This window comes from Bombus bifarius, unplaced genomic scaffold (assembly GCF_011952205.1).
Source record: "Bombus bifarius isolate JDL3187 unplaced genomic scaffold, Bbif_JDL3187 scf7180000008165, whole genome shotgun sequence".
NCBI classification, from domain to species: domain Eukaryota; kingdom Metazoa; phylum Arthropoda; class Insecta; order Hymenoptera; family Apidae; genus Bombus; species Bombus bifarius.
In genome coordinates this window covers 1,331,051-1,344,183 of record NW_022884487.1, presented here as the reverse complement: position 1 = coordinate 1,344,183, position 13,133 = coordinate 1,331,051, and the positions used below count along the sequence as shown (strand labels likewise).

Below are 13,133 nucleotides of genomic sequence, written 5' to 3'. Positions count from 1 at the left end.
ATCTCCTGCAAAAGAAGATAAAGGAAAATTAACGAGTAACATTTTCCCGCCAAAAAGGTGAGCTGTTGCCGTGGCGGGCAAGCGCCATGGCGCCACTGTCGTCAGACGCGATCACTGTTTTCATACCATCTCGTGCAGCAACAGCAATTATTTCCAGATCAGGAAGATCTAATTTTTCCACGGTTTACCGGGTGTAAGTTGTTATCATTGGTTTAACACTTGATCGGGTTGAAATCGGTAATGGGCATTAAGTGTGTTCAAAAAATATTCATGGGTAGACAGGAAGTGAATAGTCGGGGAGAGTTTTCGTGACGAGAGCCATCTTGACGAGCATCGGCTTGCTCATGATAGACAGAGGACGAGTCTGTGGCGGCGGCGGCAGCGGCGATGGAATCGTTTCTAAATGTTCCCGTGAATTCTGAACGCTCGTGTTGTCAGCAATTAGTATAATCGTTTATATCGTACATATTTTTCACAGTAAACCGGCTAGTATTTCAAGAACACATTTATTTGTGAGTTTTATTCGTTGGTAACTTACGCCACTGGCCGCGTTTACAATGACTCCATGCTGTGTGCCTCTCGACGTCTTACCATTTATGCGGGAATTCATTTAGTTTAAATAAAAAAGACCCCGCCGTAAGATATTTCTTCGTGATAACGCTTCGAATCGTGCGAGAATAATTCAGAGAATTATTGTACATAGTAGTGTGTGTTGAGTGGATCATTGAATTAGCCGTAACAACGGCAGTGGTGTCTTGTTAAAAAATGTTCGCAGTTCGATTTCCACCGGCATGTTGCGTATAAATTTTTCTGACACCCGCGAAACTTCGAACTCTGAATGTTACGGCTTTTTTTCTTTTAATTAGGATATGTTACAGAAGTGACCTAATAATGTTTTTACACTGTTTGTTTAAAGAAAATAGGTTTATTCAACGAATTTATTATATAAATTGTTAAAAAATTTATTTGTAAAGGTTCATCGATGCATTTACTAATTAATACACGTTATAAGTGCTACATAATATTTATATTAGATTGTATATTTTTATGTATTTATGGAAGTTTTAAAATACAAAAATACATTTAAGGGTGCAAAATATCGAAAATAATATTTGATATAATATCTGATAGGTGCAACAAACTTTTATTTAAATTTTATGTCTTTAATTATATTTATAAAAATTTAAAAATGCATAAAGGCCCACAGTCTATTTATTATACAGAGGATAGATATTATTTGTCACAATATATATTTTGGTATAATTAATTTTTATTTTCTTTTACTTGCTAATTAATTAATTAATCTAAAATATGGATCTTATCATTGAAATTTTAGTTCACTTATAGAGAATATATGTATAATATATGTTCATGTTAGTATATAGTAACCGTGAATTTAAAATGTATAATATAATGTTCAAAGAATTATTGAATAATTGAATTAATCTGTTATTAATATATTGTCATTTTAGTTCACTTGTAGAGAATATATGTATAATATATGTTCATGTTAGTATATAGTAACCGTGAATTTAAAATTTATAATATAATGTTCAAAGAATTATTGAATAATTGAATTAATCTGTTATTAATATATTGTCATTGATTAATTGTTTTGTCTTATATGCTTGGTATAATATGAGTAAAGTTGTCAGTGGACAGTCTCAGTAGAAATTAAAAGAAAATGTTATTTTTTTAGAAAAGAAGCTTGTGGATAGAGACTTAAATACATTATTGAACAAAATGGAGGGTGGCGATGGCCCTTCGGCCATTAGTAGTAATCCTACTGTTATTAAAGGTAATATTTACAATTTGTCATTAGTAATATGCTATGTAAACAACAAGCCTTTGTTTATTGTACTGCTATAAACACAACTATTACATAAATATATAAATTTATTAAAAATAATAATATAATTTTAAACTCTTAACAAAGTGTATTATTACATAAAATATTAAACAAATTAAATTTATTATAGTTAGATCAAATTTATTAAAATTTGAAAGCTGTAGATATGTATTCTTTTGAACAGTTTCATAACAGATAATTTATATGAGTATAAAAAGTTAGTAATCACTGGTACATAAAAGTGAGAGTCCTGGCATATTGACCAAAATATAAAAAGAAACTTATTTTGAAGATGTATTTTACAATCTTTATTACTATGATTAATTTACAAACATAAAATAATAAATTTTATTATGTTATTAGCTGCACAAGAAGAAATGGGAAGATTAGATGTTCTTGTGTGTGGACAGTGCCATTCAGTTTTTCATTTTATTGAAGAATTCCAAGAGCATCGTACAAAAGAGGGTGCTTGCACCCAAGTTTCACATTTTCGTGAAAATAGTAATGTTAGTAACCATTACATCACTATTAAATCATGATGACATTGAGAAATAACTCTGGAATAAGAATATCACTATGTTATTTTAACTTTTTGTAGAATGAGCAAAAAGCACAAGTATGGGCTTTCCTTTTATGGAAAGATTCACAAATACAACAGGAAAGTTCAGATAGGGACTCAACAAATTCATGGAAACTGTATCAAAAATGGTGCAAAATGGATACACACATAAGAGATTCGTGGATTGCAGCTGGGAAAACTATACAAACATTTACGAAAATTAGTAATGCAAAAATGCAAGATGTACCAAGGCAAAATCAAATAACTACTAATGCAGAAGGTGCATATCAAAAAAGCAATAATTTTATTCTGATTTAAATGATCAATGCACTTAAGGTATTCTGTAATATTATAGGAAAACCAATAGTAGTCCGTAAAGTAATTAGAAATGGACAACCGGAAGATGATAGTAGAAAAGATACTAAAACTTCGGAAGCAAAGAATCAAAAAAGTAATGAATCTTTCGAGGAAGTAGAAAAGAAAGAAAAACCAAAATTGAGACCGACAATAAAACTCAAGGTCAGCTTCGTTACATTTCAGTAACTTTAACATATGTAAAAAGCTAATAATTTATTCATTATTATAGACCAAATCAAATAAAGCTGGTGATGACGACTCAAGCGATGAAGAGTACGTAGTAGAAAAAATTTTAGCTAAACGGTTTAACCCAAAAAAAAGATGTTCGGAATATCTATTAAAATGGGAAGGTTTTGGACAGTAAGTTTAATTTATAATATAACCGTACATTTTTAGACAGGAGGATAATACAATAAATTACGAAAGATATCAAAAATATTCGGAGATAAAAATATGCAAATAATTACAGTGAGCATAATAGATGGGAGCCTGCTGAGCATGTAGCCACGTGTAAACATTTATTAGAAGAATTTGAAAGAAACCTTGCTAAAAAAAAAGAATTGAAAGCAGCTCAACAGCAGGCTACTGCTAAGGCAGCAGGTCGAGGTGCTCATCCCGCACAAAAAACAATTATAAAAGCTGAAGCTAAACCTGGACCAAGTACTGCAGGTCAAGTAGGGTAAGGCAATTATTTTTTGCCTACAGTTTTTACAATTTTCAGTGTGTTCTCTATATTTATAAAATAACACTTCAAATTACAAATTTTCTGTATGTAGACGACCTATGCGATCAAGTAAATCAAAAGCAATGGATCAAGTGAAGCAGTGGTGCGGTTCCATGAAGGACGAAGACAATGACCGTATGTGTATTTTATAATATAGTTCATATTGTATATACACTGCAAATGTTAGAAACATATTAAGATTCCGAAATTTGTTTAGTATTAGGGAAAAGAAAGATGGATTATTCGGAGAGTGATTCCGAGGATGGTGGCAGTAGCGTTGTCAAACGAACTAAAGGCGACACAGGTAGTGACGAAGACTGGACTGGAGAATCTGAGGAGGAAAAATTGTTGGGTCGAAGTGATATGATTCAGCGCGCATTTAATCGTGCTAATGCTCAATCAAACGGGTCTAACAGAGCAAGTGGTTCGTCTACAGATCTTGCGACTTCATTGGGACTTCAATCTCCCGAAGGAGCAAAATCTAACCAACCACCAGTCCTAGTTGCGAATGCCAAAGGAGTCGTTAAAGTTGACCCGAAGCAAATGCCAAATTTAACATCCGGCGTTTACGTAATGTCACGGAAAGATGGCATCATTAAGTTGGACTCGTCCCCTAGCGGAAAATTGGCTGTAAAAGGTTCGCCAACCACACAAGGTGTTTTGATGGTTCAAAATCGAGATAATACTAACGTAGTAAGGAAGCAAGTAATATCCGCATCGCAATCGAATTCTGTAACACCGGTAAAAGTGGTTTCTAAAATGGATGGAGGTCAAGTAGTAACTCAGATGAAAGTAGTTTCTAAGCCTGTTACGAGTAAAGCAGGAGGTATACAGAAAACAGAGCCTATAAAGATCCAGCCGAAACCAGATCCGACACAGTTACCGCAGATACATGTCGTGACCGCGGTGCCGGCTCCCATAACTTTGCAGCCAAGAATAAGTACAGGAATACGTCCTGGACCTGTTACAGGCCAACGCAGTGCGGACGGTCGACCTTTGTTACCGAGACCTCCACTGCGTGCGACGACACCAACTAGCGTACTTGGAATCGGGTCAACAATTCGCACACCTGTTAGGGCGCCAGCCCCGAAACAAATTCAGTCTCAGCAAACACGCCAGGTACTACAAAAACGTACGACGGCTGTAACTACGCAAAGTAACTCGGTGAGTCCTGGAAATGTCACTCAAGTTAGACCAAAGTTTACGGTGCTTAGCCCACAGCCGAAGCAAGTGGTAAAGTCTGGAACTAGTCCAGTGCAACAGGCTAAACAGTCTCCGAAAACACCAGTTGGTAAGCCACAGTCATTATTATCTCCGCAGCAAAAGTTATTAATGGCAAAAAGGAAAGCTCAAGAAGCAGCGGGTATCATTAAACCAGGTGGCCGCGGCCTCCTAGCAGCTGCTCGTGTTACCGCTGGTCGAGGCAGAGGGAAATTGGCTGAAACACCAGCGACGGCCACTCCAGGGAACAAACTGAAAGAAAGTAAATTGGCGGAAGGTGATGGTCTTCACATGGAGTTCCACGAGGTAGGCTCCGAAGAGAGTAGCAGCGATGTTGAACCGGAGCTTCCACCTCCTGAAGCTGATACCATTGCCACTACGGAGCCTGATAGTCCACCTAGGCCGTTTACTCTTTGTCCATTGACGGGCCGTATCATTGGACCGGATGGTGAACCCGTCGAACAACCGGCTGAACCAGAACCTGAACTTGAATCTACGGGAACTCCGTTGTCTACCATTAAAGCCGCTACAACTACATCAGAGAGTATAGACGTCTCCGCTACAACCACCACCACAGAATTGGTTCTACCTTCTCTTGATTCTCTTACAGAGGGTGGTGGAATAATGAGAGTCGAAATGAGTCCCGGTGGAACGACAGGAACGATCGTTCAGACCAGCGAGCCAGCGCAAATCAATTTGACGAATGTATCTGTTCCTGCACCGGATCTTCCTTGTTTGGATGATACAGCTCCTGCCGTGGCCACACCAGCCACAACCACGACAACACCGTTAACAGAAGCGACACCAACCAGTGAATCATCTATTGCAGCAGGATTAACTACAGCCACTGTTACCTCGACTAACACAATAGCAATCGCGTCTACCGATGTAAAAACTGAAGAAAAAATATCGGAAGAGAGGAAGGTAACCGAAGACACATCAAACTTGGTAACAATAACTGGAGAGGATGGTGTTGTTTATCAAGTGGCTGGTCAAGCTGAGGATGGCCAGACATTATTGGTAACTCGAGATGCTGATGGCGAGCAACAATGTGTATATGTTACCACAGAGCAACAAGGAGACGAAGGCTCTGTTTTAACGTTAGATCACGCTGTGGCGGAAGCTGTAGCTCAATTAATACCTGATCAAGTAAATCTGGCTTCGCAGTTCTATGTAAAGGAAGGTGGTACAGAACCTACTGAAAATCCAATGGTAATGTCTATCATGGACAACACGAATACGGCGGATGTGACGGAGGGACAAGAAGATGGTGATGGTCATGGCCAAGTTGTAGCTCAAGTCGTACAAGCGGAAGAACCTACTCCAGGTAATGTACCGAATTTAAACATTCGTTTCAAACTTAAACTTAAACTTTAGTGAAAACTAAAGTAAAGGGACATATTACTAAAATTTAATTGCATTATTATGTTAGGTGGAACAAGAAGAGTAGTCTTACTCTTACCTGACGGAAATCTAATGATGACAGAAGTCACGGAAGAACAATATGCTGCGCTCGGACTCGGCAAGTGAAGAAACACTTAACATTAATATCATGTGGAATGAATAAACGATTATGCATCGAACTATAGAATTTACAATGGAAGTTGTACGCTTAAGGGATGATCGTGGGTTGTATATATGTAAGAAGATTTACTTCGTACAATTGCAATGAAATTATCCACAATTTTTCCAGCTGAAAACAGATACAATGTGAAAGAAAAAGAACATATATAGAACAGAAAAGAACAGAAATACATATAGCTGGTATATTGTAAAAAGAAGAAAAGGAAAAAATAATAACAGAATCGTAATTACACAGAAATCTAGAATAATAGATTAATGGATAAATAATTATGTTTTAGAAATTCATATTTCAGTGTCCCAAATCCGCTGGAATCTTAATTTTTATTCGTTTAATTTATAAATGTGAAGAGAGAGCGAGAGAGAGAGAGCGAGAGAGAGTAAACGCGAAAGAAAAACAAATATATTGCATCTTTGAGGAAAATCCATTACACGTTTGAACTAAGCATTGTATTTGTAGGATAGTGAAGTATAATCTGGGGTTTTATATTTTCCACACAATAATAGGCTTTTAATAAAGACCTTTATTCCCCCGCATACAAAGTCAAGCTTATATAGCACGATATATTTGGTCAGGTTTTAGAGAAAAGTCACGAGGAATTTATTGGTAATTATCAAAGGACAAATCGGCATTTCAGAATGTAAATATATTGTTGAAAAAGAAAAGCAAGAGAAAAGAATCGAATATTTCGATTATTTCTATCGCGATGATTTTTTATATAAAACTTGAACCTAGTTTGACTCTGTGCTAATACATATACCTTTCTTTACCACAAGATCCATATAAATTATAATTTAATACTCTTTGATTTCTAAAATCATCCTATTCTAACACGAATATTCGTAATAATATTTAAATTCGTGCATGGTAAATTATTTACGCAAGCGCAAAAATTCATTTCTTTCCTTTTTTTGCGTTAAGGACTGTGTATGCTTACTCTTAATAGATTAAAATAAGTGCACTCTTATAAAAGGAAATAAACACATAATTTTTAAATCTATAAGGCTTTTAAAACAAAAGAAAGAAGATGAAAAGAGGACAGAAAAATACAGTGTTGTTTAATGCAATATCATGCGCGTCTCATTATTATCAAGCTCCCATTCCTTTTCAGGTTGCTCGATACATAATTACACATGTACAATTAATGCCCAAGATATTTGTTGAATAACTACGATGCTTTTCGAAACACGCTAATCGCTTCCTGCGCTATTGTGCTTTTGACAACAAGAACGAAAGTGTACCAATTTTTTATATCTTAAGACGAAGAATTAATACTTGTGTGAACGATGGTGGAGGTCTCGTTGAACGTATTATAGAAATAAGCAACGTTGAGAATCTGTGAGATCTCTCTCGCTTGTTTATTTAATAGACTGTACAAAGCGTAATCTATAATGTCATATATGTAACAGAGAAGGGAAAACAATGAAAAATACGTGCATATAATGTTTATGCGTGTGGAAATAATTATACATATGTATGTGTATGTATATGGGTTTAGAAAGCAAGGAAGATACACGAATTCTTTGTATTTACGAAATACAATTTAAGATAAATATAAATAAGTGTACCTTATTGTGATTGTATTGCGACTATGTCAAATGAAATGAGACGTTTTTTCGTCGACGTAAATAATAATTAATTATAATAGGGTTAAACTAGATTCAAGCGTTTAATTATAAGCAGTCTGCTCTCGCAATAAAATGAAAAGAGGAAGAACTGCACGTAACGAGAACGATTTTTAATTATATTTCGGTATAAGAAGAAACTATTTTGCACGATGTACGGCCAGGAATATAAAATCCTAGTATTTTACTAACATACTCCTTTTGTACATAGAACTTCATTCTCTAAACCTTTATATAAAAAATTGTTTCCAAATAAACCATAGTGTCAAAATTAATCTACTTACTTATTTTTCATCATAATCGTTACTGTGTTCTAATTATTTATTCCTTAACCACCATGTATATATTTGTTCAAATTTTATTTAACACTCAAAAAAGATTTAAATAACTAAGCATGCAATGTATTCATTTGCGATTTCATTTGTTAATCGTAATTAAAGATTGATTGACAAATCTTTTTCATAAAATGAGTCTTATCCAGATGGAAGATAATGATAGCAAAACATATACTCAATCTGTCCAAAGAAGACTTGAAAGTATGGTACAATACAGAAATGATAATTGGAAAATGTCATATGGTTTTATTAATACTACTCAAAAAAACGTGGTTTTGCAACAAAAATCGACCTATCTACTCTGTGTCAGTATCTTCATATTTTTGACTGACAGAGAAACCAAAATAGTCAAATATCCGTGATTTTTACAGACCTACAAAAATAGGTTACAAAATGCTTGCCCAGCTGACATTAAATTGCTGAAACGTAACGTTCAGGAAGACTTAAAATCAAAATATGACGAGTTAAAATCTAAAGATGTTGATTTTGAAGAATGTGAAACAGATTTAGGTAGGATACTTAATAAAGTTGTTATTTAACATATAAAAAATCATCAACAACTTTTTTAGACATACATGCTAGTGAGTTAGCAATAGATCCACCAAAAGTGAAGATTTGGAACGAATACAGAAAACTGTTAGAATTATCAAGACAAAGACCAAAATCAAAACTTAAGCAATCATTGATACACGTGACATCGTTACCAAAACTTTATGTCAATAAGTATATCTATTAAATAACAGTTAAAAACGTCGAATTTCATAATCTTCGTATTAAATCTTCCGAACCAGGTCTTACTCCAAGCTACGATCAGATTTAAGCACTCGAGTGAAAAGAAGTATACTAAGATCTGATACCCAAAAGAGTATATTAGTGGCCAACACGAATTACGTGCAATTTCGTAATTTTAAATTGAGAAAGATGTATAAGGTTCGTCTCGACTAATTCCCATTTAATCCTTCGGCAGTGCAACGAAATGAAAAAGAATTTAGAATATCTTTTTTCGAAAATAATCGTCCCATTGTCCTGAAGATTTCCTATATGTCTGATATCAAACGTGAAAGATACATATTTTCAATTTTTTATAGGAAATAAATATTAATAATTGTATGTCATGTCATGTATGAGGATGTAAAATTTAAAATATTATGTTTGATTATAGTATGAATTATAATACTATATTTGGTGAATTTTAAGGATCTCTCTTGAGTTGTACTCTTGAAGGGTTAATTTTGCTGCGATCAAACTTTATTTTTTTATATTAGAACGTTTCTTAAATGTGACACAAATACAGAAGAATTATTGTTAATAGGTTAATGATTTTTATGCATTGATACGAATATTTAAAATTTAATATAAAATTTAATACTCAGAAATAATATTCAGTGGGTAAAGCAAATTTTTTTTTAAATCCACCCAAAAGATATGTTTGCATGCATATGAACTTTACGCCAAATAACTTTCTTTCTTAAACGTCTTTTTTCGACTGAAACTAAAGCGAGAGTGAGAAATACATTTTGTAACCGACTTTATTATATGGCAGAAAATAATTATACTGCAAAATGTCAGCAATATCCCAGCAAGATTTCAAATAGAAGGGAGACCGTATCGTTCCAAGTTCCGCGTTATAGTGCAGCCTGTGGTAGAGAACAGAGGCATCGTTCCGCCGGGAATGCAACTGCGATTGATCATTCTGTTCCGTTGCGACGATATTGATACACCAGAAGAAGTATTGGTGTTAAACGTTCAACATGGAAGTTCGGTGATTATCCGGTTGCACGGATACAAAGACCCTCCTATTTTGTTGGGTATAAAAATTACTACAAAATAATGATAGAATAGATATGAAGAATATAGTTTAGAATAGATATGAAGAATATAGTTTAAGGAAATGCTACAATAAGAAGGTAACTTCACTTTATAATTGAATAGACAGTAATTTGTGTAGACCAAAACTCGAAATCAAATTACTCTTTCGAATGTGCTATAAATTCATGATCAACTAATACTTGTAGCAATATACTGTTGCACTTTTGGACATGATATTATATTTCATACTGCCCCTTATTGTTACAAATCCTTCAATTTAAACCTTATATCAATAGCCGAGATGCATAACGTTGTTCAACACAGAATTATAAACTCACGTCGTATAATAAACTGATTTTATCACGGATCTGAAATCTTAACCTTATACATTTTTTTTTGTCATTTAATTTGTACTTTACAATTTGTCCAGCTGGACATTTGGTAAATTTTTCTAACTTGATTGTTAAATAACATGTGGATGGCTATCCCCAGCGGGATACCATCTTCGAGATTTTGTTGACTTGAGAGCGAAAAGAAAGATATGGGATAGATATTTCGCCTTTAAAAGGTTCAAACTCAGAAAATGTATTCAGGTGGGCACCCGGATATGGACATAAGGGTTAACCTGATTTGCTTAGATGTAGAAGAATAATAAATAAATAAAGTATAAATGCAAGGTAAAATGGACTGAAGAGATATAAACTGCTCTTTTGAAATATTTTCTCTATGTAGGAACTTGCCTGACGGAAGAAATATCGTTCACATATTCGGACACATACAAGGAACTGTCGAATCAAGCTTGGCATCCAGAGATAGCAATGTCATTCGATAGTTTAGAAGTACGATATTCTAATTCTTAGCAACGATAAGAATACCTGATTATAGCTGACGTCTGACTTCTTCTTGTGGATCAAGCGTCAAAGTCATTCTTTTGAGTATCATTTATTGAATCACAGATAAAGATATTTTAATTATTTTATTATTTCAATAATACATTTGGGTAACTTGTTAGAATTATTTATCTTTCCATTCTTTTTTTAAATTTATGATAGAGTGAATTGATAGAGCTTGAACGATATTACATTGACCTTGATATTAGAGACAAGAAATCTTTAGCTCAAATAACGATAAGGGAGTTGCAATGGTTTTACACGTCATCATGACTTTGATTTTTTAGTCTTTTACATTAAATAGCTCTGGAACTTTATCTACCTGGATGACGGAAGACGATAATTTTGTAAGCATGACTTTCGACTGTAAGAAAGCCTTTGTAGGAGAAGAAGCTTATGTACTTATAAAATTCAAGAATGTCGGCGGAGAGGGCCGGTTTTTCATAATGAGCGAGGCAGACTGGTTCTCTATGAACATTATAGTAAAACCACTTCCTATTTCTATCCGTTTCATTAAAAAAAATTCTTCTTAAATATCTTCTTATCTAAAAAGATCTTGTTTAATATCTTTTTCTCCATTCCCATTGTATATTTTTTTATTTTAGGATATCACAGACAAAAATAGTTTAAAATTATCCTGTTTTACCGTGTGGCCTGCGTATTTTGCACTGAATACAAACGAAGAACTAGATTTTCGTATGTACTTCTCACCAGAGTGCTATGGAATTCATGTAAATGGAAAATAATTCATTACCCTATTCATATAAAAATATATTTAATTAATTGATTTTCTTCTACTTGCTTATCCACTTCTGACCTTTTATTATCATTTTTGTCAGGTGGAAAAATTATACATATTATGCGATAATTGTACCTTGCTGGAAACAGAGATAATCGGTGATGGATTAATATATGAGTCGAATTTCATCCAGCTTAGTAAAGTATTTATACTATAAACTCGGTGCAAAATAGGATTAATTCAAATATGAAAGGTGACAATTAAAATAAGTAAAATTGCAGCATTTAATGAAATTAACACCATTGGAAAGAAATATTGATAATCAAGCGAATTACTACATAAACCTGAGCACCAATACCCCTGACGGTATCGGGCAATGTATCATTGCTGTAAGCAATATTAGGTATATCATATATTTGTTACCATAAATTTAATAATAAAACAATTTTAGTTTGGTAACTGTTAATTGAATAAATACACTATGATTATTTTTAAATAGTGAGATCAGCATGCATTTTTCTTGGATGAAACGAAACGTGCAAACTGACATGCACAGAATACATACAAAGAATTATTTTCCCTTAGAACTGCTTCACATTAATCCAGACCAAGGAGTTTTCGCTCCAACTTCTGTGCACTATTTTACTGTAACGGCTGAGTATAAAGATTTACAGCCAAATTATTATTTTGCTGTTCTACAGTGAGTTTACGGCTAAAAAAGTATTGTTACGAACAATAATATTAATTTTGAGTTGTTACTGTGAAAATTAATGCATTTGACATTCATCTAATTCTATTAGATTATACGTAGAAGATATACCAGTTGATGCAATACCAAAAAATACGGATCTACAAACCAAAGAATGCACCACAAAACGACGAAAATGTCCAGCTGTAAAATCATTTTATTCTCTTTACTAACTTGTCAATTAGAATAGAAACATTTTTTTAAAAGAATACTCATTGTCAGTCTGTAGACATTTGGATCGCCGATGTCGAAGTCTGGTTGCGATACATGATGGATGAGGAGGATAAAACGTGCGTCGATTTTAATGTTGAATTTACATTTAGAGATTTGAAGCTCTCATGTGTCTATTAGCCTCGTATTATCATTTATTATATTGCAAGCAATTTGTTTACATTAATTATTAATTCCTACCTCTCCCATGGGAGTGAGGAAGTCTATAATCACCATTCTTCCATTATTTATTTGAACATAAACAAAGGAATATTATTTACAATTACGAAGGTCCAGTATCTATTTAAAATTGCATTTTAATTGATCAGTGATCGAACAACAGAAGAAATATTGAAACATATCTTGGATGTGCCATCAGATATCAAATATCCTCGATCGGATTACGAAGAAGAAGAAGAAGACAAAGAAGAAATAATAGGGGAAATATTAGAAGAAGAATTTGAAGAAGGAACATCAACGTGTCA

General features: G+C 33.8%; 3 protein-coding genes across 9 annotated transcripts; all 3 read left to right on the top strand.

Moving 5' to 3' along the window:
• The first annotated feature begins 75 nt into the window (after positions 1 to 75).
• LOC117208944 lies at positions 76 to 8,192 on the top strand. 7 transcript variants are annotated; one of them, XM_033450491.1, is made up of 11 exons: positions 76 to 193; positions 1,700 to 1,798; positions 2,213 to 2,355; positions 2,448 to 2,688; positions 2,764 to 2,927; positions 2,995 to 3,125; positions 3,235 to 3,444; positions 3,542 to 3,624; positions 3,707 to 4,144; positions 4,460 to 6,037; positions 6,143 to 8,192. In XM_033450491.1, exons 2-11 carry the CDS (start codon positions 1,744 to 1,746, stop codon positions 6,238 to 6,240), a joined length of 3,141 nt encoding a protein of 1,046 aa, XP_033306382.1. In that variant the 5' UTR covers positions 76 to 193; positions 1,700 to 1,743; the 3' UTR covers positions 6,241 to 8,192. The 7 variants fall into 7 exon arrangements, with proteins under 7 accessions (XP_033306382.1, XP_033306381.1, XP_033306375.1 ...); XM_033450490.1 differs by having other exon boundaries at positions 3,707 to 4,780; positions 4,868 to 6,037; XM_033450488.1 differs by adding an exon at positions 283 to 512 and having other exon boundaries at positions 109 to 193; positions 3,707 to 6,037.
• Positions 8,193 to 8,383: 191 nt separating this feature from the next.
• Positions 8,384 to 8,988, top strand: LOC117209139. The gene is made up of 3 exons (XM_033450818.1): positions 8,384 to 8,557; positions 8,624 to 8,762; positions 8,822 to 8,988. The coding sequence occupies exons 1-3, from the start codon at positions 8,384 to 8,386 to the stop codon at positions 8,986 to 8,988; spliced, it is 480 nt and encodes a 159-aa protein (XP_033306709.1).
• A 170-nt stretch (positions 8,989 to 9,158) lies between these two features.
• On the top strand, positions 9,159 to 12,394 carry LOC117209138. Its single transcript, XM_033450817.1, has 8 exons — positions 9,159 to 9,182; positions 9,796 to 10,080; positions 10,790 to 10,900; positions 11,239 to 11,433; positions 11,557 to 11,682; positions 11,791 to 11,892; positions 11,972 to 12,093; positions 12,190 to 12,394. The coding sequence occupies exons 1-8, from the start codon at positions 9,174 to 9,176 to the stop codon at positions 12,392 to 12,394; spliced, it is 1,155 nt and encodes a 384-aa protein (XP_033306708.1). The 5' UTR covers positions 9,159 to 9,173.
• Positions 12,395 to 13,133: the final 739 nt, after the last annotated feature.